At 37.4% G+C, this 27,775-nt stretch overlaps 1 protein-coding gene across 4 annotated transcripts in view; it reads right to left on the bottom strand.

The window, feature by feature from the left end:
* Nucleotides 1–1,789: 1,789 nt before the first annotated feature.
* Nucleotides 1,790–27,775, bottom strand: part of LOC102022087 (zinc finger protein OZF-like) — a 51,320-nt gene continuing 25,334 nt past the window's right edge. For 3 of the 4 annotated variants that reach the window (XM_013513779.1, XM_013513780.1, XM_013513781.1), the window contains exons 3-5: nucleotides 7,634–7,760; nucleotides 7,376–7,436; nucleotides 1,790–5,675 (exon numbers count right to left, since the gene is read on the bottom strand). In XM_013513779.1, coding sequence (XP_013369233.1) covers nucleotides 4,322–5,675; nucleotides 7,376–7,436; nucleotides 7,634–7,760 — 1,542 coding nt within the window. In that variant the 3' untranslated portion in view covers nucleotides 1,790–4,321. Of the gene's footprint in view, nucleotides 5,676–7,375; nucleotides 7,437–7,633; nucleotides 7,761–7,994; nucleotides 8,304–27,775 lie in introns of those variants that run through there. The other variant, XM_013513778.1, reaches the window with a different exon arrangement.

Raw genomic sequence — 27,775 nt, 5'->3', positions numbered from 1 at the left:
AGCATGGTTTCTCTAGTTCTATGAGCAATGCTTCATGGTATTTTGATTTAGAAGATCTGCATATTTGTTTTTGGAAAATTCACCATTTAGACATTATTGTTTCTGCCCATCATTGGTCACCAGATATATTTTCATTTTCTGGTAGCTATTTCAATCTTTGAGTACTGTAGTTTTCATATTAGAAGTTTTCACTTTGTTTAGACTAATTCCTAAATATTAATTTGTCTTCAAGTTATTGTAAATAGTATCGTTTTCCTAATATTTCTTGGTGAGTTCATGATTAGTGCACAAGAATGCTACTGATTTCTTAAAAATTTTACTGTGTTGTATTTTGGTTTTCTATTATGTACACTACCGAATTTGGTTAGTAATGTTGAGTCTTTTTGTGGATTTTTGCCTTCTATATAAAATCATATCATCTGCAGATAATTTTACTTTTTTTCTATATGTATACAGTAAAACCTTGGTTTGTGAGAATAATTCATTCTACTCATAATCCAAAGCACTTGTATTATCAAAGCAGTGAAAAAAACCCAGTAATGATGTAACATTTGGCATGACGTACTACTACTCATATTGCAAGACATCAGTTGGTTATCATAGTCAAAACTTCTTAGAAATGTTTGTCTTGTAGAACACTCACAGACCAAGTTACTCACAATCCAAGGTTTGACTATGCTTTTATCTTCCTTGATAGTTCAGGCTAACCATTTGTAGTGTATATTAAACAGGAGTTGTGACCATGGACATCCCTCTCTTACTAAGTTTTGAGGGAAAGCTTTTTTTCCATTGAATGTAATGCTGACAGTAGGTTTTATATAAGTGGCTTTTGCTAGATTTAGATAAGGTGATTTTATATGTACCTATTTTCTTTAGTTTTTATCATGAATGATTATTGGATTTCATCAAAGGCTTTTTCTGCTTCAACTCAGATGCTCATGTGGTGTTTTTTATTGTTAGTCTCCATTTAATTTCTGCTTTGATCTTAATAATTTTCTTCTTTGTACTAGTTTCAGATATGGATTGTGCTCATTTTTCCAGGACGTTTAGGTGCATAATTAGGTTATGTGGACTCACTCTTTCTTGGATGTGGACATTTATTGCCATAAGCTGCAATCCACCTGGTGTATTTATTCCAATAGAATTTTGCAACTGTAAGCTTAATTGTCTCTAAGATGCATAACAACATTAATCATATACAGCAGTTCTGAATTTCATATTTGTGACATGGTGATGGATACCTGCAAATGTGCCAATCACCATGGAAGAAAAACATCACTGAGGTTTGTGGGGTTGGTGAACACCTATGTTCTCTGTGCTTGACTTTGTCAGATAGAAGGAAAAATTTGGAGTAGGAGCAATGATGAAATGCAATTCTAACAATTATGTAATCATATAAGTAGTGAGTAAAATAAAACTACAGAAATAAACTAAACAGACTTTTATTGTACACTATTAAAAAACAAAGAGTATACTGAACCGCATCAGCAGGCTTTTCATTATTTAGTTTGAGATTAGGTCACACTAAGTTGCCCAGGCTAGCTTTAATCTTGCAATGCTGTTCCAGGTTTGCTACTTGAGTGGGTTTGATAACAGGTATGATCTACCAGTATCAGCAAGATTTTTTGATTCTAAGATGGTAGCAAATACATAAGCTCAGCATAAAATGTCTTATTTTACTGTTCTCTCTCTGGCTGGAATAGCAGTATGCACTATGCAAATTGACGATGACGGTAAGAAACAGACGTGAACTACAGTAAAAGCAGCCACATATTCAAGACTATAAAAATACAGTACTCTGCAAGGCAGTTTATTTTATGAATTACATGAGATGTTCTCTATATCTCATAAAAAAGACAAAATGTTTGATGATATCGCCTACCATATGGCTAATTGTATAAGCATAGTTAGGTCAGGATAAGGTATATTCACATTAGATACTTAATGCATTTGTCACTTATGTTTTCACCTTAGGATGGACTCATCAGAATGTAACCCCATGGGAAACTGAGCAGCCATTGTATTCACGGGGAAAACAATACAGAATATTTTACAAAATACTTCAGTGTTAGGCAGTAAAAAGGCAAAAACAAGGCAAAGATACTAGAGATGGACTCAGAGACTGCACAAATCTTTATATGGTTGAAGGTATATATATCACTTCCTTCAATCATGAAACCGATAGGGGTTCTTATTGTTGGTAACCAAAAAGATACTGTATAAATTTATCTTAGAGTTGTAAATCAGAACACAATCTTAATCACAAAAATTAGTCTATTATGTCTTTTACTAAGCTGATTTGAGATTCCCAGGTAAAAGATTAAGTTCTGATGACTGAATGGTACTCACAATATCAAGGAATAAAGATTTTTTTTCATTATGATGAATAGAAATTTCCCCAAATTTCAAGACTGCCAAAAATTCCTTTGAGAATATTCTGTCATACCACCATGTATAATTTGTGGAAAGATTAATTACTACAATTCATTATATCTTATTTGAGAAAAGATATGGCTCTGCTGCTCTGTGGCAGTTGGGGGACTCACAGCTGTATATTTTTGGTATGATGACCACCACAATAAATCATGGGAATACAAACAGCAAAATTTTTATGAAACCCTAAAATTTTATACCCATTATAATGGCTCTTGTATCAGAGAAAAAACAGGCAAAATTATGTACTGCATATAATCTGTAATTATATTGGGATATATACAGATATTTTCTCAGATTATGGAAAACATAGTATTTGCTAATCTACAAATTGTCTGAAAACAGTAAAACTATGTAAAACACATGTACAAATTTTTTTGAAAATATACACTATAATTACAAAATACTATCCAATTAAAAATACCTTCATTAGAAAAATGGCAAAATGGACTATATGCATCAAAAATTTAAATACATAGAAGCTATTGGTAAAATTTTAATGATCAGCAAATTTCAGTGTCTGGGCTATATTGTGCCACAGTTTCTACAAACAAACCTGAAAAGCAACATAACAAAGGAGACAAAAAATGATCTATAAAAACAGTAACCTATAGGCACATAAGAAATACATTCCCAAAAAAAAAAAAAAAATTCATTGGGGCTGGGGATTTAGCTCAGCGGCAAAGCGCCTGCCTGGCAAGCGCAAGGTCGTGAGTTCGGTTCCCGGTACCGGAGAAAAACTAAAAAAAAAAAAAAGAAGTACATTTCAATTCACTTGTGCATCTAACATGGTGCAAAATAAAGGCTGATTTATCAGTTAGTCTAATGAAAAGATAGCATGAAACTCCCACACTACTGCATGTGAGAACATAGTTACATTGACGCATTTATTATTAAAAGTAGACTTAGAAATATGTAATCCAGAGATATATTTCAAGGGTGAGTTAATTATGTTAATATTTTAAGATATTTCTAGTTGTGTACTTTCTGGAAAAATAATTCACATCCTGTTTTTATACAACTTACTTGTATAGCTTTGCAATACATGAGAAATGTTTAAAGGATTTTAAAATATAAACTATAATTGAGAATTTTGTATATTCACAGGGTTTTGACCCAATATGCATTTCACATGTAGAACAACTGAACAACTATATACCCCACTTATATTAATGGTTTATCACAATGTTGTGTTCATTTGCAATATCAGTAACCCCAAGATGGCTATGGAGGTGTTCCCAGAAAATATACCTTGATATGAGTTTCTTCACTATGCAATTCCATGTTTGCATGAAAATTCATGCAAAAATGAAGACTTCTCACATTCTGTATTTATACTGATGCTCCTTGTGAGTTTGTGCACATTTTCTGAGTATATGGAATCACAGAATCCTTCTTCACATTATCAACCTAGGGTTTTTCTATACTGTGAGTTCTTCCTGCACTTCAAGTTAAGTGGAAAAAATGGGTTTCCTACACTGATTATATACATATGGCTCCTTCTTTATGTCAATCCTTTTACATGCAATTTGGTTTTTTTGGTACCAGGAATCAAACCCAGGACCCTGCACTTGCCAGGCGGCACTGTGCCACTGAGCTATATCCCCAGCCCTCAGAAGCAACTTGAATGTGTTGAAAAAATCAAAAACCTTTCCTACATTGCTCACTTATGTTCAGATTCTATATGTAATAATATCTGTTTGTACTGAGAAACTTTATACTGGTTACAAAGAAAGGGTTTGCCTCTACTATGAGTCTTTTTGTGTCAGTGCAATCACTTTATATATTCAAGTCAACTTTTTTTTTTTTTACTTTTACAATATGCATGATGATTACTGGAGTAAATGAAGGCTTATATACATACAGTTCCTCACCAGTGTAATTTCTTTCATGTATTTGACAATACCCCTGTGTACTGAATGCACTGCCATATTGTTACATATACAACATTTCTACCCAATGTAAGGCCTTCATTTATTTGACAATTTCCATGTGTGTTGAAAGTTTTCCCACATTGGTTACTTACATAGGGATTCAACCTGTTGTGAATTCTTTCATGTTTTTGGTAAGTACAGCGTCTGCTGAAAGCTTTCCCACACTGCTTACATACATAAGGCTTTTCGCCGGTGTGAGTTCTTTCATGTATTTGACAATTACCATGTGTCCTGAAAGCTTTCCCACATTGCTTACATATATAGGGTTTCTCCCCAGTATGAGTTCTTTCATGTATTTGACAATTACCAAGTGTGCTGAAAGCTTTTCCACACTGTTTACATATATAAGGCTTCTCCCCAGTGTGAAGTTTTTCATGTTTTTGACAATTACCTTGTCTGCTGAAGGCTTTCCCACATTGCCTGCATACATAGGGCTTCTCTCCAGTGTGAGTTCTTTCATGCTTTTGACAATGGCTGTATGTTCTGAAAGCTTTCCCACATTCCTTACATACATAGGGTCTTTCCCCAGTGTGAGTTCTTTCATGTGTTTGACAATTGTCTTGCCTGCTGAAGGCTTTCCCACATTGCTTACAAACATAGGGCTTCTCCCCAGTGTGAGTTCTTTCATGTATCTGACAATTACTGTGTGTTCTGAAAGCTTTCCCACATTGATTACACACATAGGGTTTCTCCCCAGTGTGAGTTCTTTCATGTCTTTGACAATGACTGTGTGTGCTGAAAGCTTTCCCACACTGCTTACATACATAGGGTTTTTCTCCAGTGTGAGCTCTTTCATGTACCTGGATATCATGGAGAGAATTAAAAGCTTTTCCACATTGTATACATACATAGGTATTCACTTCACTGTGATTTCTTCCACAGATTTGAACATAGTTTGGTGCACTGAAGGCTTTTACATCTTGCTTATATACAAAGGGTTTCTGATCAGTGTTACTTCCTTCAGTGCCTTCAGAGTACGATCTTCCACACTGCTTATATTCATAGAGTTTATCGCCAGGATTTGTCTTGGTATCCTTCTGAAAGGACTGGAAGTCAGTGGAGGTTTTTCCATGTTTGTTACCGTTAGAGAGCTTCTCTTCAAATCCCTGATAGGATTCAAGTCCACTGTGAGCCATAATGGGCATACCAGACAATGAATGATTAACCAGGGGCTTTGTACAAGCAAGACTTTCACCTGGTTTGGTACCAACTGCTCTCATGTGCACATTAGTATCTGTAGTCCAAAAAACCATTTCTCCATGTTTTTGACATAATTTATATTGATGGCATTTCCCTTCCTCTTCACTTCTATAAAAGAATAAAGATAACAAAATAACCAATCACATTAATAAAAGTATCTTCTTATTAATGGTTTACCAGGAGGAGATCAAGTTTGACGCCTTCTGGAATATTTGATCATAAATTCACTGTATACTCTGGATGATGTTGTGAAAACAGCTTTTAACAAGAGAGTAGCAGTTCACTTGGGAGTTTATAATAGTCATGTTTGCCATACATAATACATTCATTTTGAAGAACTGGTACATCTATATACACCATGTTATTTTTGATACCCTTTCTTCCATGACTTTAACACCTCCCCCTTCCACTAAGGCTAGTCACCCTTCGCCAAAATTCCTGCTTCTCTCTTTTCTACCATCTCTTCTTTATCTTAGTCCTTAATTCCTATTTTGGGCTTCTCATATAAAATATAGCATGACAAATTGAAATTTCTGTGTTTGACTTATTTAACTTAATATTAAGGGCTCCAGATCCACTCATTTTTGCATAAAGTGACATCATGTCATTGTCCTTTATGGCTGAATACTATTCTATAAAGTATACATGCCACATTTTTTTCAGTGCTGGAGACTGAACTCAGGTTTTTCATACTAAGCTGCACTCGAAGTCTTATTTATTTTTTATTTTGAGACAGAGTGATCAATCATTAAATTTGTCAGGCTGAGCATGAATGTATAATTTTGTTGCCTCAACCTTCTTCAAATACCTGGCTATTTCATGTTTCCTTAATCTACTCATCTGTGAATGGGCATTTAAGCTGTTTTCAGCAGTTAGCTATTATAAGTTGTGCTGCTATAAACATGGGTATACATATATCGGTATAATATGATTACTTTAACTTTGGGGGTTATATACCTAGCAGAATTAATGGAATTTCTATTTTGTCTTTTTAAAGGAACTTTTACACACATTTATTCCCACCAACAATATAGAAATGTACATTATAATATTTTGGAATTTGAATGCATGAGTGCTTTGGAAGATTGCTTGAAAACACTTATCATCAAAACAGTGCTATTGTGGCACATGCCTGTAATCCCAGCACTTGGGAGGCTGACGCAGGAGGATCATTGTGAGTTCGAGACCAGCCTGGGCTACAAAGTAAACACAAGGCCAGTCTGAACTCCATAGTGAGACCCTGTCTCAAAAAGACTAAAAAAACCCAAAAAACAAACAAAAATAGTGCTATTCATTTGGATTTTGAATACTTCTATGAGGTTAGCAATTTTGGAAATACTGCATATGCATACCATATTTAAATACATATAGCATTCCTTACATAACATGTTTGATATGAAACTGGTCTTTAAAAATACTCATATGTGCATATATTTAAATATCCTGAACACAGCTTCCAGTCTAAACACAAATTTGTTTTATATACAGCAACAGTCAATGCCTAAACACAACACACAGTTTCATACAACATTTTTACGATCTTGAGCATGGAAAACAACTTGTTTTTCCTGATACATTAGATAATGTCACTTGCAGCATAATACCAGTACTTCCTAAGGTTTAGATACTGGAATATATTAAATATTTAAATGTCAGGTTATATATACTCAATATGTATACATCTTTTGAGAAATCTTTTGAGATTAAAGAAATATGAACATGGCTTTACTTGTAGAGTATGCTTGATTTTAATATTTCTACTCATATACTGAGTTTTAAGGAACATTATTCTTGTGAGTGCAAATTACCTTCCGTTTCTCCTGCAATTTTTATACTCATCTTCAATTTGTTGGTCATCCCAATTTCTTCCTAAAGTGTAGAAACAGAAATGTAATGATGAGTTACTACGTTACATAAAAATTAACATTCATTAGAGTCATAGTACAATGTGACTAAGCCTGGAAGATTCATGAAAATGTTTCCACATTCCAATAAAGGAAAGTGCACTGATACACAATAACTAGTGCTGTCTGATTACATAAATGAGAAAGTGATTTATTCCTTACCTATAGCAGCCACATTCCTAAAGTTTTCCCACATCACATCTCTGTAGAGCTTCTTTTGGGATAGATCCAGCAAAGCCCACTCCTCCATGGTGAAGTTCACAGCCACATCCTCAAAAGTCACTGTCTCCTAAATCATCAGACATATATTTTCAGAAGAAGAGTCAGATTCACAACATGAAACATCTCAACTCTACTTATAAAAAGCTGAAATGAGGCAGAGTCCTCCAAATGTTTACTTCATATCTTGGTGATTAACTACTTATTCTCCATCCATATGAACATGTCACACAGAAATTTTGATGGCACTTTGGAATTTATTGCTAAAGCAATAGTGGAATGAGAATACTATTCTGCTGGTTACCTGTTTTATTTGTATTTGTAAGTCTGTATAAAGGATCTGCAGCAGGAAAGACCAAAGGTCAGTGGTGGAAACTAGAAAGTCTGCACCAACAGGATGAAGGATCTGTGCCAGGAGGTTGAAGGATCTGCACTGGAACCAAGAGATGACATTCATAAGGATCAGAGTTCCTCCAAAAAGAACTGCAGCCATCCTCAGCAACAGTGAGAACCCGAGCTCTTCTGATGAGAACAACTGAATTCATATCAGGAAAGCCAGCACAACAAGCTTTTCCAGGAATACAGGCTTGAAACTTTGATGTGGTTGTAAGAGGAATAATTCTAGTGTTAAAAATATACACAATTCGGGCCAGGAGTGGTGGTGCACACCTGTAGTCCTAGCACTCGAGAGGCTCAGGTAGGAGGATGGTTGCAAGTTTGAGACCAGCCTGGACTACAAAGTGAGACCAAGGCCAGCCTGAACTTCATAGTGAGACCGTCTCAAAAAGACAAAAAAAAAAATCTCTCTATATATTTATCTATCTATATCTATGTTGATACCTATACCTATCTATCTATCTACACACACAGAATGCAAGCAAGTAATGAATACATAGAAGAGCTAGAGAAATGAAATGTTATCTCATCCAATCCCATGGTACATTTTGAGTGTTGCAGAGCAAAAGACCAATGAGGACAGAACTACAATAGACAGTGAAGAAGTGGCTGAAGGTGGAAAATGATAAGGCAGGGGTTGGGCTGGAGATATAGCTCAGTGGCATAACGCCTGCCTGCAAAGTGTGAGGTTATGAGTTCAATTCCTGGTACAAAAAAAAAAAAAAAAAAAAAGATAAGGCAGGGGTATTTCTTTTTGAGAGTATGAAATTTGTTGGTGCAGAACTTAGTGGAATGGGCTCACTAGCAGTCAGATATTGGAGGTAAGTGAGGAGGGAAGCCACTACTAAAACTTATATTCACTTTGGAGAAGAAATGGGGAGAAGGGAGAGGAAATGATTTAGGAAAGACATTACATGGGCCTATGACTATAAGATGGACTCTTGGCATCATACGATGGTGACACTACTCATTTCCTGTGATGACATCTTAATCTGTCTCTTCAACTTTCTTCCATCCCAAGTGATACTTGCCTGTGGTTTGGGGAAGTAAACACAAAAAGCTCAAGGGCCTGTTGACCTCAAAAAGTCACTCATGAAATGGGAACAATAACTGCTTCTGTCATTGACCTTTTAACATTTGTTATGCACAATCTTCTGATATTTGTATCTCATTTGTTTTATAACAGAGTTGCATTATTTTTCTAAAGTCTAAACAAAATAGCTAAATTTCTAATCCCTATAACTTCTCAGTGTGGATTACAAATTAGCACAGGAATCTTGAGGAAACATTAAGTCATAAACAATGCCTAACACTGCTCAACATACAGTACTTCTTTATGGAACTGACATGCTCAGAATGGCTAAGCTTTCCCAAATTTCATGTGTTAAGTCCTAATCCCCAACATGGTGGAGACACTGGGAATGAATACAGCCATGAGGTCAGAACCCTTAATATCTGAGATACATGCACATGTAAGAGACCAAAATCCTTCTGGCTATGTGAGGACAGAGCTAGACCATCCATACGACACTAGATATTTAAATTGTGTATTCCTTGATCTTAGATTTATTAGCCTTCAAAATTGTGAACTATAAATGGTTGAATTTTTAAACACATTTATAGCCATAGTTATTTTAAATTTCCCTAATTTGACAATTTTAAATTCATTTCATTGAGGTAAAATGGTCAAGTAAAATTGTACATATTGAAATTGTACAATTAAATGTGTAAATATATGTCTACATGGAGAAGTAATTGTCATAACCTATCTAGTTAGCATATCTATCAGCTAATAGTTATTTTTGAATATAGGGTGAAAACATTAAAAGCTACAGTTAGCAATTCCAAACCTATGTAGGGTAGTGTAACACTCACCACAGTTACCAAACTTCCAGAATCTGTGTATACATTGCACCTTTTCATTAACCTCACAGTTTTCAAACCCTCATACACGTCAACCACCATTAAACTTTCTGCTTCTGATTACTGGACTATTGTAGGTGCTTGATACAAATTTCGTCATTTTTATGCTTGGAGTATTTCATTTAATGATCTCCATGTTAATACATACTGTCATGAATGGGAAGAACCCAACAATCTCTCACATTCAAGAAACTCATCCAATTACAAAAGATTCACAGACTAAAAATTAAAGGACAGAAAAGAACATTTCATGCACCAAGACTCCAAAAACAAGCAGGGGTAGCAATTCTAATATCAGACAAGGTAAACTTCAAGATAAAACTGACTAGAAGAGACAAAGAAGGTCTCAACACAGCACTTAAAGGAACAATCCAACGAGAGTTAACATTGAACTCAAGTTTAACCTTCTTCACAGCTGAGTAGTACTCTACTGTAAAAAATACATCACTTTTATCCATCCCTTAGCGGATGGGGGAAGGGAAAAATGAAGTCAGTTATACTATTAGTATCTCTTAGTTCATTAAAAAGGAAGGTTTGTGCTAATACAAATTGGGGAAATTTTCATGCCCATATCTTATACTGTGAGCAACTACTTTAAAGATAAAAACATGCAATGTATTAACTACTGTTATTCTTTTATTTTGTTATGAAATTTTGTTTTACCTTTTTTCCATAAAAAAAATTCTGGCTCTTTGTTTGTTGTTTACTTCTTACTCAAATTCTGAAATATCTCAAAGCAGACTTACTGATTAAACAGTGTGACCTACAAGATCATTCTTCCTCAGAAACAAGGATCAGAAGATGAAAGAAAGCAAGCCTTCCCCATCAAGACCCACCTCCAGTTTTGTGTCTAGGGATGTAATAAATAGAAGCACATTAGCCTGTATGTTTCTGTCTTTTCTCCCATCTATCTGTCATCTCTCCTTCCCACTCTCCCAACATTTCTGTTTAGTTACTACCTTGCTTCCTTTTTTTCTTCCTTTTTTCTCTTATTCTTTCTTCCTTTTATTCTTTCTTCCTCGCTGCTTCCATTTCTTGCTCTCATGCCCTTGTCTTTCCTGCTTTTCTCCTTTTGTTCATTATTAGTTCCACAGTAAGTAGCACTTCAAATTCTTTGCCAGTTTCTCCACATCCCTCAAACTCTATGTACTGCTAATTTACTGTCCACTCTCTAGATTTTTATATTCTGGCCATTTTGTATAAGTAGATTATTCAATATTGTCTCTGTGTCTGTTTTCTTTACCATGACATTTTCAAGATTAATCCATATTGTAGCATTTATCACAAACTCATTTTTTATGGGTGACTAATATACTTTTTCATGAATAGCATACATTTAAATTCATTAATTGATGGACATTTGAATCTTTTCTTCCTCTTAGCTTTGATGAACACTAAGCATTCATGTATACAATTTTTACAGGCATACAGCCCTCCTGCTACAGCCTCCTCAGTGCTAGGATTACAAGCATGCACCGCCACACCTGGCTTTTTTTTTTTAAGCCTGGAGTCTAGTTTCTTCTCCACAAGAAAAAGGATAATGAGTTAAAGATGGCTAAAAGTGATAAAGCAAGTGTGCAGATTTGCATTATCTTTCTGTGCTTCCTCTTGCTTCTGTTCCTTCCAAAGGCAGGGATGGTGATTTGAGACAAATAGGCCCCTTTATGTCTCCAGAGCTAGTTTGGACTAGTTTACATTCTTTTTATCTTTTACCCAATACATGACCTCCTTTAATTTGGTCAGTGACCAGCAGATGAACCTGAGCATGAGCCTAAGTGGCTGGTAACAGTTTATTAACCAAGAAGGGATGTAACATCTGCTCCTAGGCATGCATCCTGACAGTGACCTGGTTAGCTGTACCCATGGTCAGAGTCCAGGGATATTCCAGCAGCTGCTGGGGACACTTCTGACACAGAATTCTACCTCATTTCCTGATCATGGCACAGCTGCCTATAAATGCTTTTTCTGGTAAAAGTGAAAAGGTTATTTTAGGAGATGATGAGTTCCATATGGTTTCCTCTTGGAAAATGCACGCTGGAGATCTACTGTCTCCACAGTTTAGACATTCTCATACATCATTTGGCAGAGCCATTTGGGTGGGGAAAGGACCTTCACTGTTTGGGTCCATTTTGGACTTAAGGCAGATCATTTTGGGCCAGTAAGTGGTCATCAGTGCCTTTTGGGGTAAGGAAAACACCTTCACCATTTGTGGTCATTTGGGGGCACTGAAAGGAGGTGACAGGTAGAAAAATGTTCCCAGCATGGAGTACTCATTTGTTTTGGTTGTTTTTTGTTTTTTGCATGTTTGTTTGTTTTTTTATTTTCTTTCTCTTTCTCTTCATATTAACCACTTTTACTCGATGATGGGAAGCAAGGTTTTAGTGCCATCTAGAATTATGTTAGCCTTTGAGATTTCAAGTCACTCTGAGGCTTCTTTGTGAGCCAATATATAGTTGAAGGTTCTTAAACCATTTGTTCACAACAAAAGTTTGGTTAGAGATGCTGGTGATGTGTTTGAGGAGCTCTGTTGTAAACTGCTCAAGAATAAAAATGCTTGTGTTACTCTGCAGATTCCTATAGAAGTTTTAGTTACCGGTGGCTTAGAAAAAGGTAATTTATTGTAATGCAACATGGCCTGTAAACCGAAAGCACATTCTGATATTATTGAACTATCCTTAAGAATTTTTTTAGAAATAACTTTGGCCAAGATAATAACCGTAACTGCTTCCTTTCCCTTTCCTGGATTCTGACAAGTACAAGCAAGAGCCTTCTGTACCCAATGACCATGAAGCTACTTGGCTAATGTTGGTGAGTTTGCTATAGACGTAGAGTCAGATAGAAGTCAACAGGGAGTCAGCCAGGGATTGGTCCCCTGAGAGTATCAGTGCAAAAGATGAAAACACATCAAAATGGTGGCTGGAAGCAAATCTGAAGAGTGTTAGTTCTCCAGGTGGAGACTGACACCTAAGTCTGTAAGCCTCCTTGCAGATAAACAGCAGCTTGAGATGACAGTCTAACTAGCACCACCTACCTATCTAGTGAGTCGAACTGGGCAACAGATGCATAGGTCGGTAACCAAAACATCTGGACCCAGTCTCCCATACCTTTGTGAGAACACTTTTTTCTTTCAATGTTAAAAATTGCAGATAAGTAACGTTAATGATGCTAGTCATATTCTCTTGTCATATGCCTTGCTTCCCTACTGGATCAATACAATATTAGCTAAGTGACTAAGAAGAAGAAATTAGTGTACCTTAAAGAGTGATCCTCTGTCTCCAAGGAGCACAGTAGTTTGTGGAGAGCACATTTCAGCCCAAGGCTACCCTTTGATATGAGGGGTTTCAAAGTTCTCCACAGCAGTTCCTTCTCCTTCCCCTACCTTGTGGTGCCTGCCCCCACTTCCCTTTTGGGTTACATTCCCAACCTGAGTGAGGCAGGCCTGATGGCTAGTTATAAACCTGTCATTTCTGAATAACTGCCTTTGTTTGAGCTCAATCCCCAACCCCCAAATTTAATAAAGACCTATGTGACACTATCTTCGGGGCTTAGAAGTCACAAAGCTTGAGCTTCTCTGAGCCAGGATGGCCAAATAAAAATCTTTCTCCAGCTTTCCAGAACGCACTTGTTCCCTTGGCCATTGAAAAACTCAGTATCCTGTTTTCCACAATTATACTTATAATCCTAATGTTAACTGTAGTTTGACCCACATTGCACATATGCCGTGATTCTGGTATATAAAATATTTTTGGAGAAAGAGCCTCAGTGATGATCACCTTTTAGGACTTCTGTCTCTCAGGAGCTTGTTCTCAATAATGAACCTTTTCTAATCTTAACCTCCTTTAATCTCACAATTCATTTTTCAATATCCAGGAAATAAGAACCAAGCACATCTAACAGATTGGGAGTTATTTTTCCTGTCACAGAGTGGAGTCCTCACAGATCTTCTGAAGAAGGTAAGAGTTTGTTTTTTCCAGCTCATGGCATGCCTTTAGGGTATCTCAACTGGATTGTGATTTGCTTAGGCGATCAAAAATTGTTATCCTTTGTCAGTTATTTTTGCCTTGTCTTTTTTTTTTTGTCAAAATAGTAACAGGTTTAAGTTGAGAGTATGGATACATTGTGATGTCTCTTATATTTTGGTTTCTTTGAATGGAATATTTTTATTTTGGAAACTGGGCCTTTTATTCCTTCCTTGACTTGTCTGGCAGTTACAAGATGGCTTGGTCTCACAGATAGCTCTTTGAAAATGTCTGGCTTGCTGTCCCTGCTCTCAGGCATCTAATTCAGTTGGGGTCTATGGCACAGGTTTTGTCAGTGTACCTCTGTTGAGATGGTTGTTATTAGTACCAGGAATTTTTTTGTGTGTTCTCTTTACAATTCTGAGAATCTTTTTTTTTTTCTCAATTGGAAGCTCCTAAATCCTTAGGAAAAGACCACTCATCTTTAAGGACACCAAAGTTAGGCATTCCTTTATAGACTGCATACCTCCATTTCTGGGTAAGAAGGGACTCAAAAATCATGCTTATGCAGGAAGACAGGTTATAAGGATGTGGCCTGTCCAGTGTCTTGAGCTGGTTTCTCCTGCAACAAGCAGGACGGCCATAAAAAACTCCATCCTGAGACACCACAGCAAAGAAGCAAACTCTAGGTGACAATGTTGGAAGGTATCTCTAAAAAAAGCACACATATTTACAAGCCCTAACCACTAGTTTGAAGGAGTACCTCCAATCTGCCCCCATCCCCAAGGTAGAAAGCAGTCATTCATGTGTCTTGATCACTGATTTAAATTTTTCTCTGGCAATGTTTCCCTTCTTAAACAAGGCTGTTATAGTGAGAATCAACAGTAGGTATTTGTTTTTACGAACATGCTCTGGAGTATAAAATGTGAGTTTCAAAAACAGACATGGGCAACTCAGAAAAAGTGTGTGTGTGTACTGGGAACAGAGGATTGTTCCCTCTAACTGATCACTCCTCAATGAGTGACTTGCTCAGAGCAGGAAACCTCAAGGGATGCCCTAAAGGCATACAAAGAACAAGAAGGATTAAAAAGGGAGACCTTCTCTTCTCTTTGTTTATCACAAGGGCAACTCAGTGTCAAATTCTCTTATTCCTCTGGTGTGTATTCTTAACCACTGAAAACTGTTTGACCTTCAGACTCTTTGAGAAAATGCCATTCAATCTTTCTGTACCCATGCATAGCCTGGTGAACCCCTGGAGAGACACTGGAAAGACAAGGGAAATACTGATTAGAATATTATATTACAACTACAGTTGTTCTACAAAAAAGAGGGTAAATGTTCATAGATATCCTGTCTTCAGACTTTCTTTGCCTTAAGAGACAATCCTGACTTGTGCTCAAAATGCAGATGTAAGCCACTGCAAAACCAGAGTGTCTCTAGTACTTAACCCTCAACCTGACGCATTTACTCATGACCTTCCCTCCCCTGTACCCTAAGGATGAGACTTCTAAATGGACCCTAATTAAAGCCTCTGCTGGGTTATATCCAACTCGAGCTGGTTTTGTTAGAGATCCTCAAGAGCAATATTCCTTACAAGAGGTGGAAAATTTGGCCCTACCCACATCCATGTGATCTTTGCTCTCAGGGTCTTCAAAGAGATCAAACAAGCTCTGGGAAAGTTTTCAGATAACCCTTATAGGTACATTGAGGTCTTCTCAGACCTCTGAACTGGACTGGAAAGATGTAATGTTGCCTTTAAATCAAACTTTGACTTCTAGTGAGAAACAGGCAGTATTAAATGCTGTTACTACTTTTGGAGACAAATGTCGTATTGTTCACTTTATTTTATTATTATTTTTTGCTACCAGGAATTGAACTTAAGATTTCATGCTTGCCGGGCAGATACTGTGCCGCTGAGCTATATCCCTGGCCTCTGTTCATTTTAAAAGACCAAGAGAGACAGCAAGAGTAACAGCCAGCTCCTTTAGGAGTCCAGGCAGTCCCTATAAAAGTTCCCTACTAGATTACCAACCAGGTAGGAGATTAAAATAGGAGAAACATTTCCAAACTTGTATCCGTAAAGGCCTGAAAAGGATGAAAACTAAGCCCTTCAATTTTCTTAAACTGTCAATGATTAATCAGGCAGAAGATGAAAACCATGGTGAAGTATATATCTCTGCACCCTCGTTCAATAAAAATACAGATTATTCTTAAAGATAAACTTATTAACCATCCTCTGACATTAAGGGAAAGTTACCCAGGTAGCTCACTCGATGTTCTAGTAACTGTTGTCTTTAATATTTTGTAATCAAGACTGAAAAGAGGCCAAGCAGCTGCCTTGGTTATAGTTTTGAAGGGAATAAATTCTGGGTGTGACTCCCGGGACTCCAAAGAAAAGCTCATCAACTAAACCCAGTTGATACAGCTGTGGGAAACCAAGCCATTTTAAGAGGGATTGTGATAATCTCTCTTGTCATAACAAGAGGCCTCTAAGCCATGTCCTGCAAGCAATGGTGACTACTAGAAGTCAAACTGGGACCTTTGCTCTAGGGATCAGACCCAGCTTACCAGGGATCAGACCCATTTTACCATCTGGTCCAGCAAGACTAAAAGGCCATGAGTACTCTACCTTCTCCCCCTGGCTGGACTGTCATCTCCACGGAGAAGTGCTGGGTAGTCATGACTATAGAGGAAAAAGACCAGCCTGTTGCTGGACACCAAAGCTAGCCTTTCAGTCCTTCTTTTCAACCCTGGCCTTTTTCTCAGCCATCACACTTGGGGAGGAGGTGGTTCACTACTTCTCACAGTCTTTTAGGCTATAACTAGGATGGCTTTCTCTTTTCCCAATTCCTTTTGATCATCCTTGAAAGTCCAGCATCTCCTCTGGGGAGGAGATAACTTACCTTGTTTAAATGCTATAATATTCATGCACCCAGGTCAAGTATGTTGCCTCCCTCTCAAAAGACCAAAATAAATTCTAAAGTATGGGCAACTAAGGATAAAATTGGGAGAGCAATAAGAGCTGCACTGGTGCAAATTATGTCTTAAAGTTCCCACTATTTTTCCTCACCAGAGACAACATCCTCTAAGGCTTAACTTTAAAAAGGACTACTGCTTATAATTGACAACTTACAGGCATGCGCTACCATGCCTGGCTTACTTTCCGCTCTTATTAAGAAATATGCCCCAAACTCTAGGCCTCAGTCCTTTGAGATGCTTTATGGATGACTTTTCTCACTAACAGTTCTCTCAACAGAGAAACAGATGTTTTAATGAATGATATAACCTCACTGCTCAATTTTAATTGACTCTTCAACTTCTAACAAAAGTTCAGCCTAAATCCCATACTGTACTCCAGAGATCTAGTACTGATATGTCTCTCCCATCTTCTTCCCCACGACCCAATTGGGAAGGACTATAAACTGTGATCCTGTCAACCCAGCCAGGTGTCAGAGTAGAGGACCTTGACTCCTGGACACACGGTACTTGACTCAAACCCTGGAAACAGAGGCTGTGCCTGAGTGTGAACAACCACCTGAATAGTCCTATAAACCCATAAAAGACTTATAGCTGTTATTCAAAAGAAAAGTGACATCTTCAGATAAGTAGTCTAAGAAGTTCTCTTTAGTGCTTTTACTAATTACTTTCATACCACTTGGAGGAGTGTCTAATTCCTTTCTAGTGTAAGCACATAAAAATATGTAGTCATTATAAGCATTTTGATAGATTTTTGGCCTGCTTCCCTTGTGAAATATATCAAGATTGTTTTGGTGAGCATCCTCATTTCAAAGAGAAATGTGTATGTAAACAAAGGTGTACATAAAACATATACCTGTGTGCCTCACTTTCCTACTGTATCAGTATTAGCTAAGTGACCATGCCTTTAATCATATTGGTTGACTGTAGTTAGACTTACATACTACACATATTCTGACTTTGCTGTAGAAAATAATCTTAGAGAAAGAACTTGAGTAACAACTCACTTCCCAGACCCCTCCTACTGCTCAGGAGCTTTCTTTCAATAAACATTCCCTACTGTAAACTTCCTTTGTTCTCAAAATTCATTCTTTGACATTTGGGAGACATAAATGTAGCACATCTAATATCTAATGGGTTTAGTTATGTTTTCCTCTTCAACAAGTTTATTTGGTTTAAAATTTCCCTCATTTGGGCCAATAGTCTGTTGTCCATTCTACAACAGTAGTGTTTCAAATTCTTTGTCAAAACTCTTTTGCTGAAAATTGACTTTTGTCTCCTGCCACTTTCATTTCTTATGTAGAAACATGGAAGAATTTTACTACAAATGCCTTGTCTTTGTGTTTTCCTTGGTTGGGAATATTATTCCTAAACTGTTTTCCTTTTTGCATACTAGAAACCTCAAGCCAGGATAAGAGGTATAAACTGCTAATGAGCTATCCCTAAATTTTAGCACAATGAAAAATGTCTTAAAACTTGAGATGAGAGCTTTTAAATTGACTAAAACCTATTATAAGTAAAGGCAGCCCCTAAAAAAGAACTTTAAAAAATTCAAACCCAACTGGGCATGGTAGTGCAGGCCTGTAATCCCAGTACTCGGGAGATCGAGGCAGGAGCATTGTGAGTTCAAGGTATTGTGAGTTCAAATATTGTGAATTACAGAGCTACACTCTGTCTCAAAAAAAATTCAAACCCAAATTAACTAGGCAACTAATTCCCTTTGACATGTCTATTTCTCTCACCTTGGTACAAGATGGAACCTACCTTTAAATATACAAATTTAAGATTAAGTATTACTTAGGTATATAAAAAGGAAAATCATAATAATAATATAACTGTTTAAAAGCTGATAAATAATTTTGTTTTATGTGTGTTGACATAAATGTATTATGTTATATCTACATGTGTATTTGCATTTGTGTGTGTTTATATGGGATCAAATTAATTTAAAAATAAGAGCACCCAGTCACTAAAACAGCATAAATCTAAATGCCTTTTGTTCACAACTTAATAAAATGTGTTAAAAGATGTAGCAAATGTATCCTCAAATGTTAATATAACTTTGCCAGTGTTAGCCAATAAGAATATTTTAAGTGTTTGATATTAAGAAAAATTTCAGTTTTGTAAATGTTATTTTAAAAGATAAAGAGCATAAAGGAAATGTATTTAAACTTTTTGAGCTTATTAGGATCTTGTGATACACATTAATATAGCATTGGCTGAGCACTCTTTTACTTAAATTGTTTAATTTCTCAGAAAGAAAATGTTTTATAGCAGCAGTCAGTACAAAGGCTACTTCTAGTACTAGTGGAGGGGTCCTAAGAGGCAGTGTTTTGCTAAACACTGATTAAAAGAATATGGTTTATAGCAAAAAATATTATGTTTAAATCTGTGATGGAAAAAGACACAAATTGTGCTGTTAGTGAGTAGCAGGCAAAGGCTCAGGTCTTCCTATTTCCTATCCCTATGATGGTTTTTATGTCATGGCTGCATCACTTTTAGGGTTGCTTTGTTAGAAAATGTTCCCCAGACTGTTTTCTTAAACAAGAGTGGTTCATCAAGAGTAGCAGCTTCTACTTATTTATTCTACTCTCCTGAATTGGCTAGTAGATATCCTCTGTGGCTTATTATAGTAGAGAAGTGAGAGCAATTAAGTTTCTGTTTATTAGATATTACCTAATATAAGTTAATTTGATCCAATATGTATTGTTGTCTATGTACAATAACTTGAGAGATTTTTCCATTGGTCAAAAATAACGTGTTATTATCTGTTTCTCATAAGTCATCAATATTTTGGAGGTAATTATAGCTAAAACTAGCAGGACTTAAAACAAGGTATCAGATTCCATCAATAGAGGGTCTAAGAGTCACTGAGTTACAATTGCTATTGCAGTCCCTTAAGAATAGTTTCTTTACTTACTGACAGCTTGACTTTACTCATATGTCAAATAAAGGGATTCAATACTTATTAGTCTGGGTAGATACCTTCACAAACTGAGTTGAAGCCTTTCCTTATAGAACAGAAAAAGCACAAGAGGTGGTAAAAGTTTTAGTCTTAGAAATCATCCCCAGACCTGGACTTCCTAAGAGCTTATAGAGTGATAATGGGCATTCCTTCAAAGCAACAGTTACCCAGGGTAACTGTGTAACTTCTCAGGCACTGGGCATTCTCTGTCACCTCCACGGTGCATGGAGGCCACAATCATCAGGAAAGATAGAAAAAATGAATGAGATCCTGAAGAGACACCTTTGCAAATGGCTCAGGAGACCCATCTACAGCAGCCTCGCTTACTACCTTTAGCTCTCACCTCAAATTCTGGGCCTCAGTCCATTTAAAATGCTTTATGGACTTTCTTTTCTCATTAACGATTTTCTTTTCAGTAGTGAAACAGATGCGTTATTGAAGGATGTCACATCACTGGATAAATTCCAACAGAGTCTTCAACAGCTAACAGAAACTCAGCCTAAAGAAAAGGGAAATCCCATATTCCACCCCAGAGACTTAGTACTGGTTAAGTCTCTTCCCTCATCATCTCCTTCCCTCGGGCTGACTTGGGAAGGACTATACATCATGATTCTGTCAACTGCATCAGCTGTCAAGGTAGCAGGCCTGGACTCCTGGATACACCATACCTGACTCAAGTCCTGAGAACTAGAGACTGTTGCAGAGTGTGACCAATTATCATGAGAATACTGCAAACCCATAGAAGACTTAAGATTCTTGTTCAAGAAGAAAAGTCTTTAGATAAGTAATCTAAGATGTTACTGTTAGCCCTTTTACTAATCACTTAACCACTTAAGGGAGAATGCAATTCCTTTCTAAGGTGGGCATGAGAATATGCAGAGTTATTACAACATCTTGCTGGATATGTGGCCTGCTCCCCTTACTCAGTACATCCAGGCTTCCTTGGTGGGTATCCCCACTCCAAGGAGATGATTAGAATAAACTACAAGACTATATTGATGCGTTACAAAAGAGTTTAATGGTTCACAGTTTAGCCCACCATCACAAGGTAGATGAGTGGTCTATAAACTATACTTTTAACAATGCTGGACATAATAGAATTTTTTCTAACAATGCCACTGAAGCCTCTTTAAAGGCTCTGGCAGGACCCCTATTAAATAAAAGCAAGGGTCCTATTCTGTGCCAACAACCATCGATATTAAGATGGCTATTTTCAGATATGGGATGATTGTCTATGGTTAGCCCCCAATATAGGAGGACATCTTAGTAGAAAGGCCCCCATATGTTGGGAACAGAAAAATCACTCCTATTCTCATTGGCCTAACTCTACTAAATACTTGGGATGGTATTAGTTTGGTGAAGGAATACACCAAACGATATATACACACAGTAACTTTACAAGCTGAAGACTGGATTGCAACAAACTGGTTTAATCATCCTGGAATTAGAAGAGAAGCCCCCATAGGCACTCATTGGTCCTGTGGAACCAATTTGTGACCCTGGCTATCCCCTGGATGGAAAGGAATATGCATGCTGGGATTTAAATGGTTACAAGGTGAAAGTATCAAAAGTATTGACAAACCTGCAAATATGCCCTGCCTATGGCATTGATTGTCTAGAAGTCTGTTTCACTGGTATGATCATTTGGCTTTTGTCTTTATCTCTCTCCTAGGGTCAGAGGATGTCATGCAACACACTGAGGTCTTAACTAACTGTACTCAATGGGCCTTAAATGTCTCTCTCTCCTGAATGAAGAAGTAAAATTAATGGGGCAAGCTGTCCTCTAAAATCAGATGGCATTAGACATTCTAACAGCAGCCCAAAGGGGTACCTGTGCAATTATAAAAGCTGAATGCTGTGTGTATATTCCTGATCCTTCTGCTAATATTGCAACAGCTGTTCAAGATATTAGGTGACAGGTTAACGACATGTCAGATTCTGAAATTCCCTGGACCTTCTCCTTATCTTCTTTATGGAAACTGGTTTCTCCTGGTAGAAAACCCTGTTGGCTATATTTATAATTATCCTGTTGATTTTACTATTTGGCCCATGCATACTTAACTGTTTATGTGGCCTTGTCTCCTCCAGACTTAAAGTTGTACGTCTACCCAAGACCAGAACACCTGGCATCTACTGAGGACCTTTAGATAGACCCTCTGACTGCTGATGACAACTACAACCCTCTTCAGCTGGAAGTAGCTAGATCAGTCTTGGAACCTTGCCCCTTCATGGCCGTTAGGGGTACTTCTTCAGAGGGGAGAATATTATAGATGGCTAAGCTAGGTAGAAATATTGTAGGCAGATAGGACTGGGCCCTTGCAGAAGACAACTGTGGCTAGAGGCATATTCACTAAAGGTCAGGTTTCAAGAAAAGGAAGAGAAATATTCACCCATATACTTCCCTTATGGATGAATTGTGATTGACATTCTTAATAGGCATCAATCACCTTGGGGTGGAGGACCAAACCTCCTCAACCCACCCCTTCCAGAAAACCCTTGTCTGTCCCATGTGTGCTTGTGCACGTGATACGTGACTCATTTCCCCATCTGACCCCCATTTAATCAACATTACCCAAGCAACTATAAGTGTATATGTATGGGCTGAACATCATTGTGTCCTACCTCACACCCATCCTATGATTTGCCATTGGATCAGTACTGCCTAAGTGACCATACTTGTAATCTTATTGATTGGTTATACTGTGTCCCACCTTAAGCCCACCTAACTTCATGGCTTTGCTCAATAAAACACCCTGGAGAAGTGGGGTTGCTGGGCAACCCACTTTCCAGGCCCCTCCCTTCTGTTCCTCTCAGACAGCAGCTTTTTTCTCTCAATAAATTCTTCCTACTCTTTAAAGTTCATTTGCGATTTCTCTTGGTAAGTCTGAGAAAGAATAGACAGTTTTGTCTTATACATTAACTTATATGAGTAAATATTGTCTAGTCATGCTATACTTTCTAATTTCATAAAAGGGTTGCGTCTATGTTTACATAACTTCCATAACTCTAGAAAGATGAAGCCAGGAGGTGCTTATATTGCAGAAGTATTTCTCCTTGAAGTTCTTGAACCTTTCTAGGTCTTCTGAGCTTTGTCATTTTAAATGCTCATGACTAGTAAAGTTCCTTTTACAGTATTCCCATTAAATTCACTTATGGGCATCCTTATTATCTAGAATTGTTTGCTCTTGGTGACATAAAAATTTAGGTTAAAAAAATAAATCGTTGGTGTCAACGTAAATATTCAAGTTCAAAAGCCCCAGAATTCAAAAGTTTTAAGTAGTATTCCATTGTAGCAATGTGGAAATCAATTTCCAGCCACTGACTATAGCTTATAATTTTTTTTTCCTCAGCAAAAAAAACTGTTGAGATGCTAACTTGTGTTTTTTACATGTTTTATATTTTGGGGCAATATAGTGGTAATTATTAAAAATTAAATTAGATATATAAGTAAAATGGCTCAGTTATTTATGTTTATAATTAAGTTAAACTGCCAAAGGCAAGCGCAAGGTCGTGAGTTCAGTTTCCGGTACCGGAGAAAAACAAAACAAAACGAAACAAAACAAAAAAAAGTTAAACTGCTAAAAATATTTGCCAACCATCAATTCATGTTTTTCCCTTCTTAAAATTCATAAATGGTGTGTTTGGTTCTACTAAATATATTTCACAGAATTTCTGTACATATATATTTGTAACACTAAATAAGATCAAAAGTTATCTAATTCTTTAATAAGTTTGAGTATTCTAGTGAAACAATAGGTATCTAAAAATGAAGACCTGTCAAACTACAAGTCAACAAGTTTATTTTTTTTTTTTATTTTTATTTTTTGGTTTTTCTCCGGTACCGGGAACCGAACTCATGACCTTGCGCTTGCCAGGCAGGCGCTTTGCCGCTGAGCTAAATCCCCAGCCCCATGTCAACAAGTTTAAAATGAACTTTAAAGAATCAGTTTCAAAGTGAAGGTTGTATCTGCTCATAATTTTAGGATCTCCTAAAGTTAATAATTTATATAAGCACAACTCATTTAATATTCTAGTAACAGTTGGTATTTAAAAAGTTTTGCTAAAAAAGGTTAATAGTTATGATTTAATTGGTCTGTTAATGAGTTTATGTGGCCCAATGCTAATAGTTTTAAGAGATGCTAAAAGGCTTGCTTGCTTTTCTGTAATAGTTTAACTGCTATTCTTTTATTGGCTAGTCTTTGCTAAATAAAGTAAATGAATCTTTTTTCATCTTCTTCTTTTTTATTTTTTATTTATTTTTGGCTTTTTGAGACAGGGTCTCATTATGTAATTCAAGATGGCTTTGAACTTACTATGTAGCCCAGGCTGGCCTCAAACTCACAGTGATCCTCTTGCATCAGCTACCTTCGTGCTAGGATTACAGGTGTGTGCTGCTACATCTGACAATTTTTTTTTTTAATTTTAAAATCCCTTTGTACTTACAGAAAAGCCTTGTATAAAGTTCATGAGCAAAGATTTTTTTCTCACCAAAATCTATTAAATCTTTTAAAATTCAACTTCTTTTCAACTAACTCAAAGTTTCAAATCTTTCAAAATTATTTTTGTTCTCCTGTCTTATAAGGATTCAATTTTTTTTTTTTTAAATTAAGCTTTAGTCAGTTCATATAAACAGATATTTACTTAAAGTTTTGTTTTGCAATTCTGGCTGCAGAAATAAGTATTATGTATTTTCCTTACTTTAACAATGTAATTCTCCTGGTATAATACGGTCAGTCATTGTCTTAATATACTGTAAAAGTTACTAAATTGTTTTGTTAAAAGACTACCTTCTGTACTATTTATTGTCATATAATTGACAAAAGTAATGTTCCTCCTGGTCCATACAAGACCATCTTGCTCAAAAATGTATATTCTTAACTGACAAAATAAACATTAATTTTTATACACTGTTACAGATCTGTAAGTGTGCATGAAAAATCCTGAAGTGTTACTGAACTGTAATTCTTGGTCTTGTTTAGGTCAGAGCACAAGAATACCTACTCTCCTAAGAGTTTTTTCTTCCTGGCAAGTGAAGTGGAGAAACACCTCCCCCAGTGGGAGGAACAGGTTAATCTTAACTATAATCTCTAGTTTTACAAGCTGTCCGTCCTACATACATTGGCCAGTGTCTTTGTACAACACCATGGTCTCAACAATAAGCGGCCCAACTGGTTTCCCCCCCTTTTCACGTGTATTTTTTATGTCTGTAGGTGTTCGCCCCCACCAAAAGCTCAAAATCACCTCTAGAGAGTTCTCCAAGGATTTTTCCACCGTTGGACACTGGAAAGCAAACATTCCCACATTTACTACGCCCCTGAAAGGAGGTTTAAAAAAATCTGATGAATAAAGTTTGCTCTGATGGCACTGAACACTTTGCAAACACACTACACTTTCCCCAGCTGCAGAGTGTCCACAGAAATAGTAATCCAGACCAGCAAGGATGAATCCTGAAACTCCCTAATGGCGTGGGTTATTAGAGATTTGGGAGCAGAGAAGGTAGCAAAGCCTTATACTCACTGAGCAAACCTTATCAATGATCTTATTCAAGGTTCCTTGCGGTGAAAATGGGAGTCTTGGTGTCTTATCACCAGTTAAGACTGCAAAGGTTCATCTGAGATTCAGACAGTCCAAGAGATGCAGAGCCACTGGCTGACTTAAACACCTTTTATTCAGCCATGTAGCCACAGGCCATCTGTTCAGCCCCTCTTATGGCCCCCAAAACTGTACACTTACCCACTCGCCAGCCCATTCTCACAGCCGTCCTCAGTTTCTTAGTGTCCCTCCAGCTCTCATGGAAGTCTGCATTTATACCAAAACACTACAGTGGCCATGTGTCAGTAACAACCCTGGTTATATAAATTATTCACACTGGCCAGAATCAACCTTGGTGATATCAGCTACTTACACTGACAAACTGTGGTTGTACTGAAATCTTGTTAAGCTGGACTTAATGTCCACTGAAAATCACACCCCTCCCCACCAGAGCCTGAGCCAAAGTGTAGCCCATCTTAGGCTTTATTTTTCCTTAAGGCTGGTAAAAAATTTACTCTAGTTCAATATATACATATCTCAGGCCACAGTTCTTCAACTAGTCTGCAGGAAGGCATAAAATGTCCTCGTCTTCTGAGCCTGAGCCAGACATCCATCACCTGAGTTTTGAAGCCCTTTCTGTGTACTCCAGCACAGCGTGCACAGCATGTGGTGTGTAACCATGAGGCCTTGTGCAGACACGAGCTCACATGCTGACTGAGCTCAAAAGGTGAGAGCCGTGGCTTAACACTGGTCAGCAGTAGTTCTCACAGACCCCAGAGGGGCATCAATGTCACCGGGTCAGACTCCACTCAGAACCTACAAATTTGAAACAAGCCCCTCAGGGGATTCTGATGGCTGCTAAAGGTTTGACAGCCACTGAGGTAGCACACAATCGCCTTCTCTGTTGCAGACAATTGTGCCTTGTTGAGATCACGATTCCTAATACACACAGCTGAGTTTAGAAACATTAACTCTTAGTGCTGGAAATCTAGGAATTCCTGCTTTCAGAGAATAACAGAAACACTCCCTAGCTCTAGAAGAAACTCTGCCTCCTCCAATAGGACTCTGCTTTGGCTCCTTGGATGCTCTTGTCTGTTCTCTCACGTCTCTCCACTCACAGTGGTGTTGGCACAGTGAGGGCCTCCTGGATCATCCAAGTGGGTTTGAAAGCAAGGAGTTTCACATCAGGTCCGTTTTGTTTCATGAAGGACACTGTCCAGTCTTCCTAGATGGAGAGCCTAGTATACCAATAGTCTGCAGACCAGAGGGCCACACTGACACTTAAGAATGCCTGTACTGGCTGAAAATAGAAGAGATATTCAAGTTCACCGTATGTCTAATGCTCATTATCAGTATTCTCCTCTGCCAGCAGCCTGGCACATGCAGACTTATCTCCCTCTTTGTACACATGGATGCAACAAGAGAGGATATGCATAGCCCCCCTGCTGTAGCCTTGAGGAAAACACATTTCTACTATAAGTTTGCAGTAGAAATGGTAAGACTAACCCAATTTTATACACAACCAATTTTATATGCTGGTACTAAGATTTTAGATACTCTCACACGGGCACCCTTATTCAAGCTCATCACTACAAATACTGTACTAACAATTATTATTCTACACTTTTACCGTCTCATCCATTTTCTGAGGGTGTGCCTTGATTAGCCTTGAGAGGCTGAGAAAATAATACTGCCTGATTGTACAAACAAGGCATCTAAGGTCCAAAGGTCTTAATCTGCTTTCTAGTACGCACTGGAATCAGTGCTTCTACACCAATACCAGACACTCTCTTCAAATAAACCTCCTTTACATTTTGGTTAAAACTATGAGAATTCATTTGTCTAAAGTCACAATGAAAGCAGGGAGGCTAGAATTCAAACCCTGATAACCCACCTCCCTAACACAATGCCTTTATTAGAAGTAGAAAAGCCAACATTATACATCAAGCATGGAAGAAAAGGGAGCACAAACAGCTCCGTTAAGTCTACCTGAGAACTAAAACCTAAAATGAAGTGGGTATTTGCCTCCACTAATGCACAAGGTCAGCAGGCCAGGTTTCCTGACCTGTGTGTAGTAAAATAACCCACAGCGATGTAAGAAGTTCACTGAGTATAAAGAACTTTAAGATTTTCTATGCCTTTGGTTTTTAGACAAGATCTCATTATGTAGTGCAGGCAGGCCTATGTACCCAAGGCTGGTCTCAAACTCACAGATCCTCCTGCCTCAGCCTCCTGAGTGTTGAGCTCATAGCATGTATGCTAGCATGCTCAGCTGCCATTTTCTTTTCTTTTGAGACAATGTTTCCCTATGTTGTTGAGGCAGGCCTTGAACTA

Source organism: Chinchilla lanigera, unplaced genomic scaffold (genome assembly GCF_000276665.1).
Source record: "Chinchilla lanigera isolate Chin_1 unplaced genomic scaffold, ChiLan1.0 scaffold00020, whole genome shotgun sequence".
Classification (NCBI taxonomy): domain Eukaryota; kingdom Metazoa; phylum Chordata; class Mammalia; order Rodentia; family Chinchillidae; genus Chinchilla; species Chinchilla lanigera.
The sequence above is the reverse complement of the archived record's forward strand: the minus strand, read 5'-3'. Positions and strand labels throughout refer to the sequence as shown.